The sequence below is a fragment of the Nansenia antarctica genome (assembly GCF_963989245.1).
Source record: "Nansenia antarctica genome assembly, chromosome: 8".
Taxonomy (NCBI): domain Eukaryota; kingdom Metazoa; phylum Chordata; class Actinopteri; order Argentiniformes; family Microstomatidae; genus Nansenia; species Nansenia antarctica.
Genome location: NC_137678.1, coordinates 13,531,450 through 13,559,132, shown reverse-complemented (window position 1 = coordinate 13,559,132; position 27,683 = coordinate 13,531,450). Strand labels below are relative to the sequence as shown.

Genomic DNA, 27,683 nt, shown 5'->3' with positions numbered 1-27,683 from the left:
CACACACACACAGACATTGTTGTGGACACGCCGTGTTGTGGGCACACCTCCAATAAGCCCTGTTTTTTTTCCGGAGGACTTTTTCATCTCTGCCGCACAGGATCAAAGGCAACCCTACTCCTGGCCATGTTCCGGCCTGTTTCCCAACACTTCCCCCTTTGGACCGCAAAACACACCGACGCGCTGCGCCGACCACTGATGAATCACCGGCCCTGCGGGCAACCGAGGTCACATGGGCAAACCCAACTGATTTCAGCTAATCTCCGATGCCTGGGATGGTTATGGGTAATGAGGTGCATTGATCCCAGACGGTGCGGCTACAGTATGTGTTTTTTTGCTGGGTTTTTCTCGTCCCTCCCCTATTAATTACACTTGATTGTAATTCCCATCAATCATTCACCAAACAAGAGGGATTTAATCCATTGCAAGGTCTGCTGCTCTTTCATCTGGTACAGGCTGTGAGTGTGTGCATGTGTGTATGTACGGGTGTGTGTGTGTGTGTATGTGTGCGTGTGTGTGTATCTGTGTGCATGTGTGTGCTTGCCTACGTCTGCCTGCATGTGTGCGTGCATGCGTGTGTGTGTATGTGTGTGTGTGCATGTGTGCGTGTGTGTATCTGTTTGCATGTGTGTGCTTGCCTGCGTCTGCCTGCCTGCATGTGTGCGTGTGTGTGTGTGTGTGTGTGTGTGTGTGTGTGTGTGTGTGCGTGTGTGCGTGTGTGCGTGTGTGTGCGTGCGTGCGTGCGTGCGTGTGTGTGTGCGTGTGCGTGTGCGTGTGCGTGTGCGTGTGCGTGTGCGTGTGCGTGTGCGTGTGCGTGTGCGTGTGCGTGTGTGTGTGTGTGTGTGTGTGTGTGTGCGCGTGTGCGCGTTAGCATGTGAGTGTGTATCTGTGTTTGTGGTGAGCTGTCAATCAGCTGCCTCAGCCCCATGTCTAAAAATGGAAACATCCAGATCTTCCCTCCTAATTAATGCCCCCATGATTACCTTCTACTCAGCATTAGTCTTTGACGTGTGTTTCAAACAGGAAAGCAGCTTCTAAACGTCCTGACACTCATAGAGCCATATCCCTTAATAAATCATATATTTTGGGATGTTTTACATCATGGTAAAAAAAGAAAAAAGGGCAATACAAATATTCCACATTAAAGATCAGCATCTCAGTGTCCACGTGTTCTATCCAGAGTGAGACCTGCTTCGACTCATAAATAAATGTATTACTAACCTTGTCCGATGCTATGATCCGATGATCTTAGCATACATGTGACTGCAATGTAAGTTTTCCACAAGGGCAACCTTGCACACTGTATCTGCCAAGGTCACTTATGCAATATTAACAAGCTCTATGACCTCATTGGCGGGCTCCATGGTATAATGTTGTATAAGGTAACATCTATCCCAAATGCAAGCCAAACCAATCCACTCTCCAAATCATCTAATGGCTCCCTCTATGCCCCCTAATAGACATCTCCTCTCCCTCTCAGCCTCTTTAATACTAGAACAGCCATGAGGGGTCCCTGTGAGTAAAGAAAAATGTTCTATCTTTGCACTCGATCAAATTTCAGGACCCTCCTTCATGACTTTTCCTACATACTGTATGTGCTCCTAGGTCCACCCAGTATCCTTACATTTTCAAAATCACATCAGGATAAGCTAGTATAAAGCTATTTTGCCGTTTTTCTGTGTAGGAGGAAGGCTAATTTACAAGCGGCCAACTAGTGATCGTTTGTGTGTAAGTAGCAGCTTTCCATTCTAAAGACTATGGTAATTTGACCCCAGAGGCGGCTCTTATAGTAGGTAAAAAAGGCAAGGCTGTGTTAAAGGTCTGGAGAGGAGGAGGAAGGACATTAATAGTTAACACGGACAGAGGAAGAGTCAAGGAAGTCGGTGTCGGACAGTGACTGGCAACCATGAGGGAACCTTGTACGTGTTTCGTTTGATTGTTCTGACCGACATCTCCTCATAGAAAAAGATAAGAGAAGGAGAAGGGGGTGGGGGGGATCGCCATGCTTCTTGTCAGGGCGGCTTCAGACCAGACCAGACATGGAAGGTGTGTGGAGATGTTAAGATGTTGGCAGCTTCAGACCAGACCAGACATGGAAGGTGAGGCTTCAGACCAGACCAGACATGGAAGGTGAGGCTTCAGACCAGACCAGACATGGAAGGTGAGGCTTCAGACCAGACCAGACATGGAAGGTGTGGCTTCAGACCAGACCAGACATGGAAGGTGAGGCTTCAGACCAGACCAGGTATGGAAGGTGAGGCTTCAGACCAGACCAGACATGGAAGGTGAGGCTTCAGACCAGACCAGGTATGGAAGGTGAGGGGACAGTTGAGATGTTGGTGATCTTCAGACCAGACCCGACATAGAAGGTGTGGGAAGATGTTGAGATGTTAGCAGCTTCAGACCAGGTATGGAAGGTGTGGCTTCAGACCAGACCAGGTATGGAAGGTGTGGCTTCAGACCAGACCAGGTATGGAAGGTGAGGCTTCAGACCAGACCAGACATGGAAGGTGTGGCTTCAGACCAGACCAGACATGGAAGGTGTGGAGAGATGTTAAGATGTTGGCAGCTTCAGACCAGACCAGACATGGAAGGTGTGGCTTCAGACCAGACCAGACATGGAAGGTGTGGAGAGATGTTGAGATGTTGGTGCCTTCAGACCAGACCAGACATGGAAGGTGTGGCTTCAGACCAGACCAGACATGGAAGGTGTGGAGAGATGTTGAGATGTTGGCGGCTTCAGACCAGACCAGGTATGGAAGGTGTGGGGACAGTTGAGATGTTGGTGATCTTCAGACCAGACCAGACATGGAAGGTGTGGAGAGATGTTGAGATGTTGGCGGCTTCCCGTTATCTCCTGACTGCGGATGGTAAAACGCCCTCCGAGACTTCGACAGACTCGCATCATCACCTCCGTCTCCTCTCTGCACGGATCGTGTTAGCATGGCAACAGTGTGCAAATGTCAGCTGGGTAGGTAGGTGGTGTTCAGGGGTGGAGCTGCGTAGGTGGTGTTCGGGGGGGTGGAGGGGGAGATTCGGATCCTCGGATGACATGATCATCAATATCAATACCATAGCATAGAAAACTGGGACATTGTTCGAAGTAGGGATAAAATCTTTATATGAGGAAGAAACTTGCCACTGATACAGTATGAGAGCATAATGAAGCCACTGCCGTTAATGATGTTCTGCTTCCCTACCTCTGCCAGCACGTAATGGCACGTAACGAGCGATCTCAACTCATTAATTATCTAATGCTCAAGGTGGGTGGACTTAATCACCAACAACAGTCACTGATGATGGAGGAGCTTCACCGTAATGTGGCGTGATCCCGTTCGCATTAGCAACTCGGAGAGCTGAGAGACTCTCATCACCCACTGGCGGCGTCAAAACCAATCAAATCTGAGTTTATTCATTGTATGCACAGCATACGGATACGAACGGTCCAATGGAAATTCCTTGTAACGAGCAGTCGCTTCACAGCGCTGAGTAAGTATAAGGATAGGAATGCAGAGAGAATAATAACAATACACATTAGTCAACAGGGCAGTAAATGACTTAATAATAATGCAGTAAAGTACTCAATTAGGCAAAGAGCAGTTTGGAAGTTTGAGCCTGAAAAGTATACAGAAATACAGAAAGTTTCAATACAATACAAAGTCCATAGGTCCCAAGTTGCACATTGTAAGCATAACTGCAGACATTTTTTGGAGACTGGAGACATTGTTATGATTGCTAGCAAAAAGTGAGTTAGCACCAGTAGATAACTCACAGTGAATTCCAATAAATGACTCGATTAAACATAACCTGCAAGCTCAAGGCCTTGGACACAAACAGAACATGTTTCCCGTTCGTTAGCAACCACTCATATTAATATTACATTGTTTTCTAGCAATCACGACAGAGTCTCCAGTGATGTTTCCATTCTGTTCGTGACGTACAGATTGCTCATAGTGCATACAGTCCACAGAAGCACAACGGAGCATTCTGTTTAGCCATTCATGACGACTGTTCTGAATTCTACTTTCGATTCATAGCAGCAGTTCCGTTCGCTAGCTTGTTGTTGAACAGCCTGTAGACATGGCTCCCTGGCTGGGAGGAGGAGGCCTCCTGAGAGATCCCATACAGTGACATAAATGTCTCTGGCCACATATTGGTGTTGCCAGTGACAGCCATGCCCCTGTCAGGTGGTTGGGAGGACGGCCCAGGAAACTCAGGCTGAGAGTTAGGGATGCATGGTGAGGCCTCGCCAGCTTTATCTCTCTCCCTCCCTCCCTCCCTCCTTCCCATTGCCACCCCTCATCATGCTGTCCCCTGGAGCGGTTGTTTGCCTGCTCACTGCTGATAGAAAGTGCTGGGGAGGGGAGAGATTCTTTAAGCGATCTTTAAAAAAAAAAACTGACAACTGATGTCAACATTCAAATGCATCTGACAGTGTTCAGGCAGTGTGTGTGGGTGTGTTTGCATGTGTGCGTGCGTGCTCGCGTGCTTGAGTGCGTGCGTGCGGACAAGCTAGCTAGCCATAATGATCAAAGTTTGTGCTTGTGTGTGTTCAAAGTGAGGGAGAGAGAGACTAAGAGAGAGAGAGAGAGAGAGAGAGAGAAAAAGAGAGAGCGAGATAGAGAGGAAGAAAGAGAGAGAGATAGAATAGAGTAGCTTTTTGCATAACCAGCTTTTACGGGTTGAAAGCGGCGACCCTTTAAAGCTATTAAATACCATCAAATCAATGTTTCTTCATGAGTAAAATCCCTGTCATCTGTAGACCTCATATAGCGACCCGCTTGCTGTATAATCTACTATGAGCCACAATCCCACACATCATCAAACAGGGACTAGGAGGGCGGGGGCTGCCCTGAGAACAATTAACCCCCCAGCCCCCGGAATCTCCGGCTGCTTCTTGGGATTACGCCCTGTCATGTTCATTGACGGCTTTTCCCCGGCTTTTCCACAATTTATGGCTCCGTTTGATGTTACAAAATCCCTAAGATCCAGTGCTTAAGACGCCCCATTCTCTCCACTCTCCATCCTGCCCCCCCCCCCCCCCCCTCCCTCGCAAAAAAACGCAACGTTCCAAATACTCAAATAAAGTATGTACGCTTTCACAGTCTGCTGTTGCGGAGGATGGGGCCGTGAGAAGAAGGGGTTATTGTGTCTCTGCGTGTTGTTGATATTCAGACGTAATGGAAAAAAGTCTTTTTTTTTTCATTCTTTGCCGCGTTCGCTGCCGTTGCTGCTTTCTAGGCTTTTCGTGACTGACAGAAACACATGAGTATCGCATTCATCATCTCAGAGTCTTTGAAGCGGCGCCGTTGTCACTCACAGAGTTGTCTCTCGAATACGGTTAATGGAAGGGGGAGAAAATGTTAAGGTTCGCCTGAGCTCAATTTTATGAACTTACAGGAGAGGCTAGTACAGTCAGGTTGTCATTTTAGCGATAAAACCACAAACCCTGTCCTAAACCGAACCAAAGGCCCGCCACAAACTCTGTCCTGAAATGACCCAAAGCCTCCCCTCGCTCAATTACTGCTCTTCCACTTAAATGGTAAATGGACTGACTTATATAGCACCTTATTCCAAAGCACTTTACAACGGCCTCTCATCCACCCATTCACACACACATTCACACGCCAATGGCGGCATGCTGCCTACCATGCAAGGCGCCGTCCCGCTCATTGGGAGCAATTTGGGGTTCAGTGTCTTGCCCAAGGACACTTCGACATGTGGCCAGCCGGGGCTCGAACCGCCGATCTGCCGACCTTGCGGTCATTAGACGCCGGCTCTTCCACCTGCGCCACAGCCGGCCCACAAATATTCCCTGAACGTTGTCCAGATGTCGCTCAATTACTGCTCATCCACTGGGCTGTAGCGTCGTGGAAGGCTGCTCCAAGGGCTCATCACAACCTTGCTGTCCCAGAGGACCGGCCCAAGGTGGAAGGCCTGCTTGTAATTTCCTATTCGCAGGTTTTTTCAGTGCCGTAATTTAATCTGGGACCCATAGCGCCTCTATAGATTGGACACTGAGCAGAGGTACACGGCAGGCGAGTATGTTTTGGTTTAAGTTCCCTTTTCTTTTGCTATTTTTATTTTTCCAGTTGGTCACACCCAGCCTGGAACGACGGCATAATGCGTCACAGGGGTGATGTGACACGGAAATGTTCAGACTTTTCTTTTGAAACCACGGAACTACGTTTCAACGTTGTTGAGAATCACAACACAAACTCGCTAAGTCGAGCCAAAATATTGCAACAACGCAATGGATTGGGTGAGTAATCCCCACTACTACCGAGTTAACTATAACGCTACTTTACATTGTTAGCAGGTTCACAAAACAAGCTGTGTTAGTTGACTAGCGATGTGTCATAGATTTTCAACAACGCAAAAAAAAACTTTTCCAAAGAAAAGTCCGATCATTACATCGGATCCCGACATGAGGACCAAAGCATTAGAATGGGACACATATGGTTATGTCTGACGGAGGCAGCGGGGGATAGGCCCCAGTAATAAGGACTTTAAACATCTCAGACTGCCTCAGACGGGCGAGAGAGGCTGACCTTCTTGACAGGAAGTGTGAACTGTTTTGTTTTAGCGAGTGATCAAAGGGCCTCAAGATTAAACGGATACTCAAACGTAAAGGCCCCTTTTTTTAACGTTGGTATTTCATTATGATCCTACATTATGGCAGTTTTAAAACGATCGCTTTCAGGACGGACACAGGCGAAGCTGTCCGCTCGTTTCGGCCAATAAATGTGATGCCTTTTGTTCTCGGATACAACAAAGCGTCGCCATGGGGGGATTATGTTGTTTGGTCTGAGGATCTCCTGATGGGAATGTTCGTTTTTTAGAGCAGAATATGCCAGAAGTAAGGCTTTGAAGCCGCGAACCTCACACGCGATTCACTGATTTATCGAAATACAAACTGTGTGCTGAGAGGAAAATGGAAACCCATCACAGAAATCCTCCTGACTGCAGGAAACATATATTTTTCATTTGTGGCGCTTGGCAGTGTTAAGTGGTTTTCATACAGTCCTGGCTTATGTAACTATCTTACAGAGAGGGGGGGGGTGAGGGGGGGGGGGAGGGGGAGAGGGAAGGAGGAACATAGTGATAAAATAAGGGAGAGAGAGAGAGTTAGACAGGGAGAGAGCAAGAAGAGAGAGGGGAGAACAGAAGAGAGGAGAGGAGAAGAGGTGAGAGGAGAAGGGAAGGGTCTAGAAGGAAGGTTTGGGTTTGAGAAAGGTCTCTTAACCCCCCCTCCGACCGCCCCCACCCTCCCGCCCCCTGTCACCTGGCTCAGTGGAGGGCAAACTCGTGACAGTTTGGGGCCACAGCGCATTCCTGCTCGGCTCGCTGGCCACACGGCCCACTACCCCCCCCCACCGCTCGCCTATAGGCTCGCCTATAGTCTCCTAACAGTACAGTCAGAGATGTAGACAGCAGTCACAACCATTACCTTACCAGGAGAGGCTGGTGGAGGTAGAAATCGAAGGACAGGCTCATTGTAATGCATGAAATGGAATGAGGAGACAGTGGTATCCCCAGTATTACAATGAGCCCGTCCTCCAATTTCTACCTCCAACAGCCTCCCCGATGAGCCCCGTCCTCCGATTTCTACCTCCACCAGCCTCCCCATGTCAACCACTGCATGGCACGCACACAAGTCTGGTTGCTGTTTTGGAGAGAGTTTAGCTGACTGAACAGAGCATAAGACTACTGAAGCATTTACAGAGAGAGCACCTCAGAGAGAACGTCGACTTTTCTAATTGTAGTTCTTTAACTGTTGTTGATGTTCTGAGATGATTCCGCCAATTCCTCATAGATTTCATGTAAACGATTCAACTCACAATGGAGGTTTTAAACATTCTAAACATTGTTTTCCTCCCTGTGTAGTACACAGTATGCTTATCCAAATTGGGGGAACGATTGCAAACGTAAAATGGTAGGCCTGATGCCCTACTTTGAAGGAGAAGCAAATTGAAGCTACTCTAAGAACTGGAGTCCATAGGGACCACAACAATCCAATTTCATCTGTCTTTATTGGTGTCGTCTCTAGCCTTGCCGACACAGCATATAAAATGAAGGGGGTGAGCTCCATACAATCATTATGGACATATTGCTTGTAAAATATAGTGTAGTACTGTATTGTACTATTATATATTTTCAGACCTAGAGGTTTTTGCTTCTGGGTTTGTTGTAAAACGCTGTCTATAAAAATGTTTTGTACAGGTTATGAGGGGAACTGTAAATATGATCAGAGCATTATGATACAATAAAGAAGGTAAATGGAAATGAGATAAATACTAACCCGTAACCTTACCGTAACCCTAGCCTAAACCCTAACCCTGACATTAACCCTTACCTTACCTAACCCTTACCTTAACCCATACCTAACCCTAGCCTAAACCCTAACCCTTACCTTAACCCTAACCTTAACCATTATCTGACCCTAACCCTTACCTAACCTTGACCCTAACCCTAGCCTAAACCCTAACCCTGATCTTAACTCTGACCCTAACCCTTACCTTAACCCTAACCTTAACCCTTACCCTTACCCTAACCCTAACCATAACCCTTATCTGACCCTAACCCTTACCTAACCTTGACCCTAACCCTAGCCTAAACCCTAACCCTGATCTTAACTCTGACCCTAACCCTTACCTTAACCCTAACCTTAACCCTTACCCTTACCTTAACCCTAACCATAACCCTTATCTGACCCTAACCCTTACCTAACCTTGACCCTAACCCTAGCCTAAACCCTAACCCTGATCTTAACTCTGACCCTAACCCTTACCTTAACCCTAACCTTAACCCTTACCCTTACCTTAACCCTAACCTTAACCCTGATCTTAAACGTATTTAAATCTCAACTTCAGTGAGGTGAGGTCAGAGTCGGGTGGCTGTCCCCAAGAATCCCAGTCAGACAACATTCATCACGTGGTAGAAACTAGTGTTAGTGTTTCAAAGAGGCCCAAAAAAAGAAAAAAGAAGCCTGTCTGACTTACGCAAGGAGTGCCATTCGTCCTGGCGTATGGTCTTGGTGATGTTAAAGGAGAGGTTCTTGGGTATCGTGGCTGAGGAGTAGTGGTACTTGATAAAGGAACACCTGGCGATGGAGCCTGGAGGAGGAGGGAAGACAAAAGGAAGGAGGATCAGTTACAATGACAACATCACAGATGAACTCACAGATCATTGCCTTTTGCGGAAGTGGGGGCTCGGGGGGGTCCCCGGCGTTATTTAGATCTAAATGAAAGGCACATAAAGGTTGAGGGACGGGACATCTCTTTCCAGGGGGAGTATATTGTGAAAGGATCGTGTGATGAAGAAGCCATGCTAGGCTATTTCTGTTGTCGTTCACTCACACCGGGTTTCCTGGCAGGTACTCTGCTTCGTTGACAAATAGCGTGCCACCACGCTCCTTTCCCAGGAAGCACATAGTGTCACTTCGGGACGTACACAAATCTACGATTAATTTCCCCTTGACTTTCCTTTTGACATCTCTCCAACAGCCCAGTTGTCAGAGGAAGGACTCGTTCATTAAAAAGCGTACAACAAACTAATCTTGTCTTAGAAGCTATTCGGCGTTGGAACAAAAAGGCCCCCGACGGTGTTGTCCTGAGAACACAGAGCCCGTGGTTCAACCGCGGTTCTCGTGTCACAACGACTCTCTTCAGCGGACGGTTTGGGAAAGGACTGTGTCTGCGGTTGCATAATGTCACTTAATATCTCCTCATCATCTATTGTGGTAATTTTTTTAGATAGTACAAAGTACAAAGTGTGTGTGTGTGTGTGTGTGTGTGTGTGTGTGTGTGTGTGTGGGTGGTGCGCCTACACGCATGTGTTTGTGTCTGCGCGTGCGTGTGTGAGTGGGTGGTGTACATGTGTGTGTACATGTGTGTCTGGATCGAACACCGCCACACCCTGAGAGTCCCCACCCACCACCCCCCACCCACCACCCACCACCCACCACCCACCACCCGACCATCTGACACCCTTGACCTTGGCAGAGTTCAATCCCCAGGGAGTCACGCTCCGATTTACCACTTGGCTGGAGCCCCTGGGGCTGATCTGGGGCCCCCCCTCTCTCTCTCTCCCTCTCTCCCTCCCCTCTCTCTCTCTCTCTCCCTCTCATCCTCCCCTCTCTCTCTCTCCCTCTGCAGACACACCAAAGACAGCCACATTCCCCAGAGGCTGAGCCTGTGACTGCAGAAAGTCAGCTCTCAAAAACAATAAAAAATAAAATAAAAATGGGGTTGAAATATGAAGTTTTGGCGTTAGGTGAGTGCTGCGACAATGACACCCCACACCTGCCTCTCTTCTCCACCCCCCACCACCACCCCCTCCACCACCACCCCCGCGAGACCATTCCTTTTTCTTTCTTTCTCTGAACAAAGTTTTTCTCCCTCGCTCTCTCTCTCTCTCTCTCTCGCTCTCTGTCTCTCTCTCTCTCTCCACTTCTCAGTTTTCTTTTCATTAAATTGTTTACCTCTCATGCGGAGGCTTAGGGGAGGAAACAGTACAGGCTGGCTCGGGGCGGCTGTGGCGCAGGAGGTAGAGCTAGCGTCTAATGATCGCAAGGTCAGCAGATCGCAGGTTCGATCCCCGGCTGGCACATGTCGAGGTGTCCTTGGGCAAGACACTGAAACCCCAAATTGCTCCCAGTGAGCAGACCGGCGCCTTGCATGGTAGCTTGCAGCCATTGGTGTGTGAATGTGTGTGTGTGAATGGGTGAATGAGAGGCCATTGTAAAGTGCTTTGGAATAAGGCACTATATAAGTCAGTCCATTTAACATTTATTTACCATTTACAGTATCGGCCCGGCAACGCTCCCATTTGGAAGCTTGTACAGTATGCTGTGGTCGTCACGGCGACGGTAGGATACGCGAGGAGACAGGGGAAGGAGACGCTGCCTTTCTGACACAATTACTGCATGTCCGCTCTAATTATCTCCAGCAAGGCCGTGCGGGATACTGAAAACTGCATTATGGGATAGTCCCGGGGGACTCGGGGCTGCGCAAACATGGAGACAGAAAGAAGGACAACGTCTTCCCTTTCCCCGGCGCTGCCCAGCACCACACACACACACACACACACACACACACACACACACACACACACAGAAATGCATGTGCACGCACACATGCACACACACCTACACACACACCACCACTACCACAGGGGACCACAACCACTTCCAGTGGTAATTACCCATTCATGACCGTCTCTATCTGCAGTCCCCCCCCCCCTCACTCACAGAGGGGAGATAATAATCTCTTCTCTGATAATAATACATCCAAGATCTGATAATAGTGGATACAGATTAGGGGGCAAGCCAGGGCTTAATTACAATTACATCCACATTGTGTCGACTTTCAAATAGGGAAACACAGCTATATCCCTTTATCCCCCCTCCCCCTCCCCCCCCACACACACCCCAACTCCCCCCCCCCCCACCCACCCACACACACACATACACACCAACTCCCCCCCCGCCCCCGTCCCCCCAACCATGCTTCCAGGAAGGAACACCTCTATCACGCCGCAAATCCATCGAGTGTTCGAAAATAATACCCACACACAAGCGCTCAATGACATCATAACCCCCCCGCCCCCTCCCCCCATACAGACAGCTCCTCGCCTTCAAGACGCCCACAAACATCTCTCATTACGCGAGGCTCGAGGCAGCTCTGCTCTGTGGGGGCTGATCCGTCTCAGCCCCGCCCGCGGTGCTCTCTCCCGCTGCGTTAGAAACAGCTGCACGCGGGTACGCTCTGTGTCAACCGTCAACCAGAGAGACGGAGATGGAGAGGCCTGCTCCGTGGGGACGGTGGAGCTGGGATGGAACTTTCTTTTTTATTTGTGAAAATGCATTGCAAAAACAAATAGTGACATAGAAGACAAACAAGATTGACATAATGGACAGATATACAGACAATAAAAAAAAGAAGAATATTGCAGGGGATTTTGGCAATTTATTTTGGCCGCTACCCACACGGTTAGCTGTGTTGCTCATTCCACGAATGCATGATCCTTACAAGTTGTACCTCGGTGTAACGGTGACTAATCAGGCTTTCCAACGATATAAAATACAATACCTATTGGTATTATTAAAGGGGAGGAATAATCGACCGAAATAACAATACAATATAACACGACAAAATTACTACTTGATATTACATATGGCAATGGGGAGGTATGGATTTTCTTGCCGAAAACGGGCTGGCTGCTTGGAGCCTTGGAGCCTGGAGAGCTGGAGGGGTTTCAAAATGGGCTAATAATGGGTTAGATGGGCTAATAATGGGTTAGATGGGCTAATAATGGGTAAGATGGGCTAATAATGGGTTAGATGGGCTAATAATGGGTTAGATGGGCTAATAATGGGTTAAATGGGCTAATAATGGGTTAGATGGGCTAATAATGGGTTAAATGGGCTAATAATGGGATAAATGGGCTAATAATGGGTTAGATGGGCTAATAATGGGTTAAATTGGCTAATAATGGGTTAGATGGGCTAATAATGGGTTAGATGGGCTAATAATGGGTTAAATGGGCAAATAATGGGATAAATGGGCCAATAATGGGTTAGATGGGCTAACAATGGGTTAAATGGGCAAATAATGGGATACATTGGCCAATAAAGGGTTAGATGGGCTAATAATGGGTTAAAAAACTGTCGGTAGAGCGCTGTTATCTGACCGAGCCCCCCCCCCCCTCACAGCGACCACCTCTCTCTCTCTCTCTCTCTCTCTCCTTCACTCTCACTCTCCTTCAATCTCTCTCTCTACTTCTCTCCCTCACCCTCTCCTTCAATCTCTCTCTCTACTTCTCTCCCTCACCCACTCCTTCACTCTCTCTCTCACGCTCTCCTTCACTCTCTCCCTCTCTCCCATTCTCTCCTTCAATCTCTCTCTCCCTCTCTCCTTCACTCTCACTCTCTCCTTCAATCTCTCCCTCCCTCCTTCTCTCCCTCACCCTCTCCTTCACTCTCTCCCTCTCCCTCACCCTGTCCTTCACTCTCTCACTCTCTCTCTCCTTCAATCTCCCTCTCCCTCTCCCTCTAGAGAAATGGAGAGAGCCTGGACAGGAGGCCATTAAGGATCTAGACTGCAATTAAGGCCCATTGCTACTGTGGGTGTCCTCGGGTCTTTAAAAGGCTGTTTCTCTGCCGTAATGTGAGAGTGGAATACGATAAGAGCTGTAAGGAATGGGCTTGTGTTGACACAGCCTGACAAAAGAGTTGCCTAAACACAAACAGTTCAGATCTACATCTCGTAGGCTGTTCACTATGAACACACCGTGTCATTACTAGGTTATTACTAGTTTATAACCATCTCCTTGACAATATTTGACTTGATCCGAGATGTTTGTTGTCCATTATAGGTTGTGGTGTGTGAGATACTGACATAATTCAAGAACGAGGGGTGGTGGTTGGGGGGGGGGGGGGGGGGACGCTATGAAATCACCTCAGGACAAAGACACCGCTGACCTCTGCTTCTGAGCCTCAGAGCGCAATTACTCCTGTTTCTCACCATCTGGTCACAGTTCATTTAAACACTGGGCTGTCTCAGGTCAAGACGAGAGCGGAAGAAACACTGCAGAGGCGACCTGCTCAACTGAAGCACTGCTGTGAGCTGCTGTGAGCTGCTGTAAGCCCCCCCCCCCCTCAAAAAATCGAAATCCTTAGCTGTGGATGTTTGCCCTTTTCCATCATGGAAGGGACCAAAGATCCGCTGGCTTTTAAGAATCTTTCATGTGCTTTGGGATCCCTGTCGGTTCTTTGTTTCTGAGACAGCCCAGATTCCCACTGGCAGTTTAATTTGCCCCCTTGATGCCTCCTCTCTCTCTCTTTCTTTCTTTTCTCTCTCTCTCTCTCTCTCTCTCTTTCTTTCTTTCGCTCTCTCCCACTCTCCCTCCCTCTCTCTCTCCCTCTCTCTAAGACAGAAGATTTCAAAGTTGTTCATGTCTCTACTCTTCTATCTTCTGAGCTTTTCTCCTGCCTTCCTTTTCTGTGCTTTTATTCAGAGGTCATGAGAAGGAGTGTGTGTGTGTGTGTGTGTGTGTGTGTGTGTGTGTGTGTATGTGTGTCTGTATGCTAGCACCACACTAGTGTAGTAAGACCTGAGTCATTGTAGGATGATGTGAGGTCTTCTCTCCACATCCTCTGTTCTCTCCCTCTGTAGGCAGAGCCAGCAATGAGCAAGAAGAACATCTATTTCTGTCTCATATCTCTCTTTGAGGGCTGATTTCTGACGCTCGCACTAGTGTTTATCATCACACGGTGCATTTTATGTTATTTTCCCTCAAAGGACGTAATAACGACAATTCTCTCTGGTCTGCGCAATGGCTCGAACGAGCAACGGAAATAAACCTTTTTCATTCGCCACGCTTTCCACCGTGTGTAGCACGGACGGCGTCTCGCCACAGAGACTCTCCCCCCTCCAGGAGAGGAACTAGAGACATCAGAGAGGAGCGCTGTGGAAGAATGAATCTATCAGAATTAAAAAGAGTATTTTTATTTTCCCCCGGTCGACCTGTAATGAGACCGTCTAAGGGACCAATCAGATGCTGTTTCCCTGCAACAGTTTTAAAAAAAAAATGGAAAAAAATAACAGAGGCTTAAGTCACTGCTCAGCCAACCTAGCGAAACCACTGCAGTGAAGCCAGGAACACTCTCTGGGGGAATCTGCTAGTGAGCTAATGGTGGGCCAGCAGCACGGCCCCCTCTCTCTCTCTCTCTCTCTGTCCTCCCTCTCTCTCACTCACTCTCTCCCTCACTCTGTCCTCCCTCTCTCTCCCTCTCTGTCCTCCCTCTCTCTCACTCTCACTCTCCCTCACTCTGTCCTCACTCTCTCTCCCTCTCTCTGTCCTCCCTCCCTCTCTCTCCCTCTCTCTGTCCTTCCTCTCTCACCCTCTCTCTGTCCTCCCTCTCTCTCCCTCTCTGACCTCCCTCTCTCTCACTCACTCTCTCGCTCTCTCTCTCAGTCACTCACTCTCACTCAATTCCTCTCTTCAGGAATATTGGCCTGCGTGTCAGCTAGCTACATGTGTGTTATGCTGTGTAGCAGAATGCCAGTCAATAGGTTGTCTGAGAAGAAGCTCTCCCAAGGCCTTATGGGAGTCCAGGCTTGATCTCTAAACTTTGGTATCGACCTGGCTTGATTGGCTGAGTGCGGTTCTTATTACATACAACTTAGGTGGGTCGATGCTGACTGATCCCAATGGTCTCGCTCCCTCCCTCACTCGCTAGCTACAACAATGCTACTCAGTGCAGGTTATGGGTAGAATGCATGTAATGTCGTCACTATGGGCAGGATTCTTTTGTGTTGGTCTCTTTCATTTCTATCCAATTTCGGATTAAAGCCAATGTCAGACATTGTTCCGAGTTACTGATTACCATGGTGGAGCCCAGGGGGAACAGACCCAGACCTAACCCTCTCTCTCCCCAACGTTCGAAGCAGGCAAAATAATGAATCGTTCGCATCCAACCTGGGTGAGTTCTGTTCTCTCGTGACGTATGCACGGCCTTCATGACGACCCCAGCTGACAGGGTGGCCACAGTGACGCGTGTCCATGTAAATGGTAAATGGACTGCACTTATACAGCGCCTTTATCCAAAGCACTTTACAACGGCCTCTCATTCACCCATTCACACAGACATTCACACACCAATGGCGGCAAGCTACCATGCAAGGCGCCGGCCTGCTCACTGGGAGCAATTTGGGGTTCAGTGTCTTGCCCAAGGACACTTCGACATGAGGCCAGCCGGGGCTCGAACCACCGATCTGCCAACCTTGCAATCATTAGACAGCGGGTCTACCTCCTGTGCCACTGCCGCCTCCAACCTGCGCCCCAGCCGGGGCACACTCATTAGGCAACTTGTTGTACTCTCTGCTCACTGGACCTGCGAACCCAAGAATCTGGGAAAAGGACATAGTATGCCTGACCTTCCTAAGGAGCCTCCCCCTCCACGTCAGATCCGCCCAGAGCGTCAAGGCTTTTAAAAAACTAGCTAAGACACACCTTTTCTCTCTGGCCTTTGACCTGAGGTGAGCCTGCCTCCCGACACTGCACTTTTGTATTTTTATTTCTGCACTTGTATTTTGTATTGCACCTTGTGTTCAGTGTATTTTTATCTGTTGTTTCTCTTTTACTAGTGTTTTCTGTTAAGCACTTTGGGCGGCTGTCTTTGTCGTTGTAAAATGTGCTATATAAATAAACATTACTTACTTACTTACTTAGGTTTTTAAAAAACAGCTAAAGACTGTCTTGTATGTATAGACAGGCTTTTGGATAGCCCCAAGGGCCTGTCTTTCTGTGTTCTGCTGATGCTGTTACACCTGTTGTCTGTTACTTGTTTTTATTTTCACTTGTTTTGCCTGTTTTAACCTGCTGTGGCTTTCGATCTTGTATTATGTTTTATTTGTGTTTCTTCCTTGTTTTGTAAAGCACTTTGTGACCCTTGGTCTGGGAAAGGTGCTGTATAAATAACTTTTACTTACTTATACTTACTTACTTACTTACTTACTAAGATGACACCACAACAATGAACGAACCGTCTCGTTTCAAGAAACATCTGAAAAACAGGTGGTTTTCACAAACCACTTTCAAAGTGCATTTCCAAACATGTATTCAAGCCTCAGGTAAGCAAATCTGACCATTTAAATATTTATAGCTGGACGAGGCACTCCACGATGATCCCCTTCAAAACCTGACCGCTTTGAGCGGTGCGGGGTAACAGCAGTGCTGCGCCAAACGGTTTGCAAATATTTATCCGCGGATAAGCGTATTCATAATTCATGCCAAAACAAAGTGAATTTGTCAGGGTCACTAAAGACACAGGGAGACATCAACAAACACAGGTCTGGCTGTGCTCTCCCGTAGCGGAGCAGCGAGCCTGCTGGCAACACAGGAAGTGGCCGCTGTGGCCTCTTCCTCTACGTCTCTGTGTCAAACAGGTGACGTGCACGGTACACTAATACTGAGTTCGTCTCAGACGAGGTTGGGGGGGGGTTAATTCGTTTTTAATCACTCGATTATGAAATGACTGCAAATTAGGACGATTTAAAGAAAAAAAAAAATAAGTCTTGATTTTTCAATTAAAAAGTGTTTTTTGAATAAAACTATATAAAAAAAACACAACTGCTTAAACCCAGGTCCTAGGAGTTTAGACCTAGTATACTGTGACTGTGACTGTTCGCAAGCTTCATCCATCTGCAAGCTTCATCCATCCAGTCGTTTGTCCGCAGAGGAAGGGTAGAGGAGGAGAGGGAGGGTAGAGGAGGAGGAGAGGGAGGGTAGAGGAGGAGAGGGAGGGTAGAGGAGGAGGAGAGGGAGGGTAGAGGAGGAGAGGGAGGGTAGAGGAGGAGGAGAGGGAGGGTAGAGGAGAAGGAGAGGGATGGAGAGAGTAACCTGAAGCTGCTCCCCCAGAGTGATACATTCAATATCTTTCTCCATCCATCTCCCTTCCTTTCTTTCCGCCTGTGTGATGCTCCAGAACTGTATTGCACTTTAGCTGGTTTATTTCTCCGGTGTGGAGTGCTACATTAGTCACCATTACCGCTCTCTCCCCGCGCGCTTGCCTCTGTGAAGGCTGACGACACGAGAGGAAGTCTAATGCCCAAACTCATGCGTTTTGGAGCGCCTTGAGACGCATTACATTAGGTGACATTATACACCCTTCACTGAGAGGCGAGATGCTCCCCAGGCACCTGGATGTTGCAGTCAGTGGGCATATTCCTTCTGTTTCGCAGATGGATTTGGAACCTCAGTCATTTTAGCCAAATTGCTCTTCAGTCCTTCAGCCTCCGGCCACCAAGCAGCCAGATGGCGTTCCTTCCCTGTCACTGATTGGGCCTGGCTGTGATTGTGCCTGGTTGTGATTGGTCCTGGCTGTGATTGTGCCTGGTTGTGATTGATCCTGGCTGTGATTGGGCCTGGCTATGATTGTGTGTGTCAGATTCAAACTGAAGTCCACACATACATGCTCTCGCCAACACACTTACAGTATCATACACACACACACACACACACACACAGACCCACACCGACTCCCACACACACAAACACACACACACACACACACACACACACACACACACACACACACTCACACCGACTCCCACACACACAGCCACACACCCACACACCCACACACGCACACACACACACACACACACACACACACACGCGCACACACACACACCCACACCCACACACACACACACACACCCACACACCCACACACACACACACACACACACACACACACACACACGCGCACACACACACACCCACACCCACACACACACACACACACACCCACACACCCACACACACACACACACACACACACACACACACGCACAGACCCACACCGACTCCCACACACACAAACACACACACACACACACACACACACACACACACACACAGTCTAATCTGATCTTATCCCAGAGCAGCAGTGTTTGACTACTGCACTGCAGGCTAATTGTAAATGTGCCTCTTGCTGTTAGGTGTGGGTCTGATGGAGATAAAGGGTCCTGGTGGAGACAGAGGAAGTCCTTAGGGATGCCTTTGAACTTGGGCAACGATGTCTGCTGGAAGCCACACTGTAATCACCACAGATGACATATGAATGTCCATGAAGCTCTAGCTACTCTATCTACTGTATCAGTTAGCTACAGTACTAGTTATCTACTGTAGGCTACTAGTTATCTATTGTACTAGTTAGCTACAGTACTAGTTTGATACTGTACTAGTTATCTATGGTACTAGTTATCTACTGTACTAGTTAGCTACATTACTAGTTATGTACTGTACTAGTTATCTATTGTACTAGTTAGCTACAGTACTAGTTAGATACTGTACTAGTTAGCTACAGTACTAGTTTGATACTGTGCTAGTTAGCTACAGTACTAGTTATCTGGTCACTCATCAGATCCCGACATGAGGACCAAAGCATTACAATGTGTCACATTTATGTTTCCATTACAATACGGGATGGGAAACTAAAACCACTTTGTCCAAGCCTTTACTCAAGTGATGCAAGAATTTACTCCATTTTCAAAAAGAAAAACCAAAACCCCCCTGCAAAACATTACAAAACAAAATGGAGGGATTGTAGATAGAGGCAATTGGCCATTGCAGCATTACAGATTGTTTTCTTTTACAAACCGCTTTGAGGACATTATTTGAGTCAGAATGCAATCCATTAAATTGTTTATTGATTTGCCAACTTAGTCAGAGGGAGAGTGGAACATAAGACTGTGAGAGACAGAAGAATGGCCAACAACACCCTGTCTCTGATCCCTTCAAAACCCGTTTCCTGGCAATGATAGAGGGAATAACTCTGAATAGAGTTATCCTCAACATGGCTGGAGGACATGCAAATCCTCCATCATTCCTCTCTCTCTCTCTCTTTCTCTCTCTCTGACGCACACTGCCTCTCCTCATGACTTCGCTAGCAGGCAAATAACTCCTATAATACACAAAGACAACGAGTCCTCTCTGGGATACAATAACAACAGGTGTTAGCTCTATCCCCCAACCCCCCCCCACACACACACACACACACACACACACACACACACATGGCTTATCCAAGGTTTATGTCTTAAAACGACAAAGTTGTAGTCTGTAGTGTGAAGCGTACTAGTTGTCTAAGTTATCTACTGTACTAGTTATCTACTGTACTAGTTATCTACTGTACTAGTTAGATACTGTACTAGTTATCTACTGTACTAGTTAGATACTGTACTAGTTAGATACTGTATTAGTTAGATACTGTACTAGTTAGATACTGTACTAGTTAGATACTGTACTAGTTAGCTACTGTACTAGTTAGCTACTGTACTAGTTAGCCCACTGCCTTGCCCTGTTTAATATGCCAGATGGGAGGTCCTGCAACAGTTCAAGCCCTGGCCTCTTTATTTCATGACCCACTTCATCATTCTATTTCTCCTCCCCCCCCCCTCCCCCCCGCGCCCCCCTCACACCCAACCCTTGCTCTCAGGATTAAAAATGATGGAAAACACACCCGTCCTGATGCTGTGTCTGGCTCTGCCCAGCATGAGGTAGATAGGGAGGGAGGGAGGGAGGGAGGGAGGGAGAGAGAGAAAGAGAGAGGGAGAGACAGAGAGACGGGGGAGGTGGAGAGAGGGAGAGAGAGAGAGAGACAGAGATGGAGAGAGAGAGAGAGAGAGAGAGAGAGAGAGAGAGAGAGAGAGAGAGAGACTTAGAGAGGGAAACAGCCTGGCAAGGACGCATTGCAAATGTCAGGTGGTGTGTTTTTCTGAGCAGTCCATTGTTTCTGTCATTATCCCTCGAACTGTATTACGGTTTGGTGAGGCGCTGCACGGGGGTTATGTGCAAATGGAAATTGTCACCTTCTCCTTGAGTGTAACTTCGGTGTTGGAGGTGTTCCTGTGATGACTGCCAGAGAGGACACTGGGTAATTGCCTCAGTTAGAGTTCAGTTCCATTCAGCCGGAGCTGTGGGTGTTAGATAAACACCTCCGGCTCTACCACACCCCCACGCTCTAGCCAGGTAACTACGCAGAACCTTTGATGACATATTGAAAAATGAATAGAAGGAAAATCTAGGAGGATGAAATATTGTTGCAGAGGCTTAGTGAATACAGCCAGAAACCCCTGCCAACATTATACTTTTAACGAGGATGAATCTGCCTGTAAGACCATGGATAAACAGCGGACAGGCAGGCGGGGGGGGTGGGGGGGGGGGGGAGACGGTTGTGGTAGCGTTGGGTTGGGGTTGTGGAAGGGTCACAGCCAGGGTATCGCTGGGCCAATAGCCTTCTAGATGATTCTCTCCCTTCCCTGGTCCTCGTGCGTGAGTTTTCATCCAATCAACAAGGCTTAGTTGAACGGTCAAAATCACTGACTGTGGGGCGCTTAGGTGGATTAAGCGCTGACCATGTACCGCAGGGATCCCGGTTCGATTCCAGCCGCGGACATATCCTGCATGTCATCCCTTCTCTCTCTCTCACCCATCCTTCCTGTCATAATCTCTACTGTGTCTGTCATTAAAAGGAAAAATATGAGTGGGATTGCCCCACTCAGAAAAAATAACTTAATAAAATAATCACTGACTGTATATCCGGGGCGGCAATCAGAAGGTCCGATCCCCGCCTCAGTAGGGAGCTGCATGTGAGCTGGTGACTGGAAGGTTGCTGGCATCATATCTATCATATACTGCCGCTGTGCCCTTGAGCAAGGCACTTAACCCCTAATTGCTCCAGCGGTGCTGACTATGGCTGACTCTGTGCCTAGAGCAAAAAATACATTTGCTTGTACTCTATGCAATGACAAAAAGCTTTGCCCTGCCAGTCACAAAGTGCCCCTCAATGGTTAGCTCTGTATTTTCACCTCAACCGATCTTCAGAGAAAATAACACCCAGTGCAGTTTACCAGCTTTGATTGGAGAAGGAGCGAGTACACTTAGGTCCCCAGTACACTTAGGTCACCAGTACACTTAGGTCCCCAGTACACTTAGGTCCCCAGTACACTTAGGTCACCAGTACACTTAGGTCCCCAGTACACTTAGGTCCCCAGTACACTTAGGTCACCAGTACACTTAGATCCCCAGTACACTTAGGTCCCTAGTACACTTAGGTCACCAGTACACTTAGGTCACCAGTACACTTAGGTCCCCAGTACACTTAGGTCACCAGTACACTTAGATCCCCAGTACACTTAGGTCACCAGTACACTTAGGTCACCAGTACACTTAGGTCACCAGTACACTTAGATCCCCAGTACACTTAGGTACCCAGTACAATTAGGTCACCAGTACACTTAGGTCCCCAGTACACTTAGGTCACCAGTACACTTAGGTCCCCAGTACACTTAGGTCACCAGTACACTTAGGTCACCAGTACACTTAGGTCCCCAGTACACTTAGGTCACCAGTACACTTAGGTACCCAGTACACTTAGGTCACCAGTACACTTAGGTCCCCAGTACACTTAGGTCACCAGTACACTTAGGTCCCCAGTACACTTAGGTCACCAGTACACTTAGGTCACCAGTACACTTAGGTCACCAGTACACTTAGGTCACCAGTACACTTAGGTCACCAGTACACTTAGGTACCCAGTACACTTAGGTCACCAGTACACTTAGGTCCCCAGTACACTTAGGTCACCAGTACACTTAGGTCACCAGTACACTTAGGTCCCCAGTACACTTAGGTCCCCAGTACACTTAGGTCACCAGTACACTTAGGTCACCAGTACACTTAGGTCACCAGTACACTTAGGTCCCCAGTACACTTAGGTCACCAGTACACTTAGGTCACCAGTACACTTAGGTACCCAGTACACTTAGGTCACCAGTACACTTAGGTCACCAGTACACTTAGGTCACCAGTACACTTAGGTACCCAGTACACTTAAGTCCCCAGCCCTAAGTACACCCCCATGGGAGGTTTGTATTATGTGTCACTCAATAAAAGGACAACAGCAAACGAACATTATATTCTCCATTCCTCCACAAACTACATTGCAGTTAAATAGGAGGCCATAGCCAACCTTGGCCCTACTGTTGTCGAATGCTTGGGGTATGAACAGAACAAAACAAAACATGTACAGGGGCAACACTGTTATCTGCCGAAGGGAGCTTATGGCACCAGAAAGAGGCCGTTATGTGCTGATCTTGTCAGGGAAGATGGGAGTGTTCAATTAATCAAGAGTAAATGACTGCAACTGGGCCACGGGCTTGTCCCAACTGAGCTTTCTCTTCTGACACGGCAACTTTGTTTACTTTCTACTTAAAAGTAAAGTAAAAACTAAGTTAATCTGGTGCTCCTTGAAAATGAGAGAGAGGAGCCGTGAGAAGGCACATTGTAGATGACTAGCCCTACATAACTAATGAAGTACATGTGTGTTTGTAGATGACTTTGCAGTGGCAGCTCCACCGCTGTGGAACGACCTCCCACTGAACATCAAGACCGCCCCCGATCTAGAGACGTTCAAGACTCTGCTTAAAACTCACTACTGCCGTGAACTAGGCTACTGAGATGTTCCTGATGTGTTCTAGTATGAATGTCTGTCTTTAAGTGTGTGCGGTTATGAATGTTAGACATCCTCCATGTTTATTTTGTTTGTTCATTTTGTTGTCCTTACCCGTCTGTGTTACCATACCATCATGCTTTCTCTCTGTTTTTAGAGTCCGCGCCCAGGGCGCCCTAAACCGGTATAGTTTGGTGCGTGTTTAAATCAATAAATTGACTATGACTATGACTGTGAGTAGCCCTACATAACTAATGATGGACATGTATGATTGTAGATGACTAGCCCTACATAACTAATGATGTGTCCACCGTGAATATTTATATATATATATATATGTACGTTTTTCCAATATATAATTCAAGAATTTGGCAATCGCTATAAATATGCAAAAAATAGATAACACACTTTTACAACAAATCCATGGGAATACGGGAGGTTGAAACATTCTTCTCGAACATTTTTGACATCCATAAGAACACCATTTGACAGTTTTACTGGCCACAAAGAACGTCCGTGGGGAGAGGAGAAGAAAGCCTGTCCAGTCACACAAAAGAGAATCAAACGAAGAGGAAGTGAATAAAATTGATTTGGTTTCCTACGGTGCTTGAAAGAAGAGGGAGCCTACTACTCTTCCAGGAGAGGAGTGAGACTGTGACCGTGGAGGTGAAGATTCTGTCCCTTTCTCAATCTTTTGCAAAACTCCATCCCTCCGTCCTCCGTCCTCCCTTTGCCCCGCCAGTCGCAAAGTGGCCCCCGAAATGTTTAAAAAGCATTCCTCATTCCATTATGCGCCTTACAATGAGCCTGTCCTCCGATGTCCACCTCCACCAGCCTCCCCTTCTCAAGATGGATGGAAGGGTATGTTCGTATGCATGTTCACCCAATGCCTGTTATATATGAATGAGTCAATCTGCGCATACTGAAGCCAACTCTTTTATAACAAAAATTTGCATATCTTATAGCTATTTTTAGAGTGTAGATTGATAGGGATAGTAATTAGGGCACAGTGGGACATATATGCCATTTAGCTGACGCTTCTATCCAAAGCGACTTACATTGCAATGGGTGCATACATTATATATGGTCCCAGCGGGAATCGAACCCACAACCTAAGCGTTGTTAGCGCCAAATTACATGTTATCAAAAATGTATCATTTACATTATTTACATATAGGAAGGCATCAGCCCCCTATCAACAAAAAAATGTAATAAAAATAAGAAAACACAACAGTTCAAACCAACAACAACTAAAAAAAAACATAAATTCAAACCACCAACCAAAAACAAACCAAATCTAAATCCTAAACCAACCCTCCATCCTCCCCCACAGTTATAAATGTGCTCCATTCCCCAAACACCTTCACAAATGTCTCCTTCCCCACATACATCCTTATCATACCTCCATCCCTTCAACGCTCTACCAACTGAGCCACAAACGACCATCCCTTCAGCGTCAGAACCCACCTCCCTCCTGAGCGTACAGGAACTGTCTTGTGTGGTTTCTTTAGGACAGTGACTTCTGTTTACCCGGCATTCCCTGAGGGCTTCTGAGCCTCACTGGCAAGCTAAGATGATGTGAAACCCCCATCTAGTCGCTGTCATGTGCGGTGTGAACGCCTCTGTGGTTTGTCAGGGATAAATGGCTGCAGGGTTTTTCATACTAGTAGATCCATTTTTACAATGACTACTGTGGTTTCAAAAAACATCGCCTGAGCTCGTGGCTGTCTCCATATGCCAACTCCAGCGATTCTACGATGTCACAGGAATGCACGAGGACGCAGCCGCTGAAAAAACCAGAATATGATTATACTGGTGTCTCAAATAAGCGACCGCAGCCGTCCTTGCTGTCGCAAGTCTGGAACTGCCTCACAGTATGTTGAGTCGAATGTTATTCTGATACGGTGGAATATTGGCCCAGTGATCACAGTGATCGTACTCAGCTTCAGCACCATACTGCCAACTGCCGACTGCCTCCCTTCCTGTTGTCATTTCTGGAGGTCTGTCACTGGGGCGAGGGAGGGTGAAAAGGGGGGGGGGAGTGTTTGGCCCCTCTATCTCCAGATCAGGTGGTGGCCCCACCCTCTCTCCCCTTTCCTAACAACCACCCACCAAGCTGCCATCTGTAAATAGAGGACCCTAAATCTCTCCCTTGGGGTTCGGTAGAAGGGAGTGATGATGGATTGATTACCCCCCCCCCGCCACCAAACAACGATGGATATCCTCCACGTTTCTCCACAACCACCTTGCAGAGGACAAACTCCTTGGCGCAAGGGGCTGCTGATAGACAGAGAGGGAGATATTATCAGGGCTGGTTCGCTTCATCTTTTTCAGATCAGTCAAGGATCTAAGACGGCTCTATACGGAAATGTCCGGTATGTTCTTGTTGTTATCGCTTCAATCTCACTCCCGGTGCTTTGGAAGACATACTGTCATACTGTCAGCACGGCGGCCATTTTGTTCGTTGTTGGGGGAGCCATTTTAGCTAAATTCATGTGATTATGTACCGTCTTCTATAACACCTGCTGGATACGAAATATATCCGTTTGAGATATACATGTTTCAATTACCTGGATGGAGTTAGAAGATGGAGTTATATAAGTGGCTTGTGAATTTAGGGAAGGAGCTCTCCTTGTTTTCTGTGAAAAGAGGAGTTTGAACTAAGGCAGCTTCGATCTGCCCATCGAACCTTAACTTGTCATCTTGGGACGACAGAGGAGAGATTACTGTATAGTCTAACTTAAACATCCTACGATCCCTGCCAAGAACGCAATTGACTGTCCGTAATGTGTCTGACCGGGGGGGCAGTCTGCCTAAGGCAGGAGAGATTTAAAAGGGATCACACGTAGTATACTTCCAGAAGATTCTGGAGGAAGAATGGCTTTTATCCTGGCAGGTTACCTACTGTGCACTTCCCAGATTAGAAAACGAGCCGTCCGACCAATAACAATCATGCTTAGTTGAGAGGATTTTCTGCTTTTCAAAATGTAAATGTCAAAGCTAGCCCGGAGGGAGAAGCAACCTTTACTTCCCAAAAGCCCCAGTACGGATACAAATACCAAAATCACCACCAGATCAATGGACCGTACGGTCCAGAAAGGTGCAATGCAGATACCTTGTTCTTGTTTTTCTGCCGGCGTACCCTTTAGAGATTACCTAATAGAGAAAGGAAAAAGCCTCAAATGTAATTAACATTCAATATGTGCGCAATCATTCCTCTTCCGCAATTACCTACAGTCAGTGATTATACATTCTCGTCGAGGCAGCATAATTCCTCCCTCTTGGTGGTGGAGTTTCGCCTGCGTTGCTTGATTTATCTATTTACAGTGGTATGGTAATCAATGCTCTAATGAATCGGTATTTCAAGTATTGCTAGTGAGGGTATAGTGCACTACGTTCTGCCATTGGAGGGAATGGATTCGGTGGGGGGGTGGGGGTATGCTTTTACTCCTGTTGTCTGATGGGAGATGATGGTCCTGGGCTCAGATCCAAGCTTGTGATGGAGAGTGACAAAGTAAACAAACATATTCCTATATGGCGAACGCATAGATCTAAACACATACACACACACACACACACACACACACGCACACACACACACGCACACACACACACGCGCGGTATACATACAGTATCTACACATACAGGGAGGGAGTAACCACATACACGCGTGTGCACACACACACACACACACGCGCGTGCAATGCCTGCAGTAGTATGGATACACTATAATGCATACATACTCTACATCCATGCACACTGTCTCATCCAATCCTTGTGATGCGACGCTCACACTACACACACTACACACACTACACACACACACACACACTTAAAATAAAACAGGGAAGAGCTCTCTATTGCTGGAGCACTGAAGACAAGGTAACAAAATTAGCACGGCAAAAAAAAAAAAAAAAAAAGCTTGCAGAACGTTCCAACCCACAGCGCTGAAGACGGCGTGTGCGACACTGCATCAGTACACACACCTGAACATAACACACACACACACACACACACCTGAACATAACACACACCTGTCCCCTGGACGCATGCTGCACTGCGCGACGTGGCATTGATTGTCATAGTGACTGTTGGTGGACCTGAGTCATCTACACACACACACAGACACACACATACACACACAGACACAGACACGTGTGTGTGTGTGTGTGTGTGTGTGTGTGTGTGTGTGTGTGAAGTCCAGCGGCGGCGCTGATGGTGGTGGTGGTGGCGGCTCCTCGCATTTGGAGCAATGGAGTCTGGGATTACAGGGCTTAGCACTGGGCCTTGACTGACGGCTACCCCAGGTACATCACTCATCATAGCAGGAGAGGAGAGGAGAGAAAGAAGGAGAAGAAAGGAAGCAGTGAAAGAAAGAGGGAGAGAGAGAGAGAGGGAGAAGAAAGTTTGTAATGCCTAGTTCTGAATTCGTGATCAGGGCCATTTCATCCACTCTGACACACACACACACACACACACACACACACACACACACACACACACACACACACACACACACATGGCCTAGATCACGTCAGAGAGATGACCAACACACACACACACACACACACACATGCACACACACATGCACACAGGGCCTAGATCACATAACCCTAACCCTATATCAGAACGCCGACTACTAATACTATCTACTTTTTAA

At 47.5% G+C, this 27,683-nt stretch overlaps 1 protein-coding gene across 1 annotated transcript in view; it reads right to left on the bottom strand.

The window, feature by feature from the left end:
• Positions 1 to 27,683, bottom strand: part of tmem178bb (transmembrane protein 178Bb) — a gene marked incomplete at both ends in the record, with an annotated part of 90,731 nt that overhangs the window by 25,712 nt on the left and 37,336 nt on the right. Inside the window, one exon of the mRNA XM_080537897.1 lies at positions 9,003 to 9,116. Within this exon, the coding sequence (XP_080394023.1) occupies positions 9,003 to 9,116 (114 nt within the window). The remainder of the gene's footprint in view (positions 1 to 9,002; positions 9,117 to 27,683) is intronic.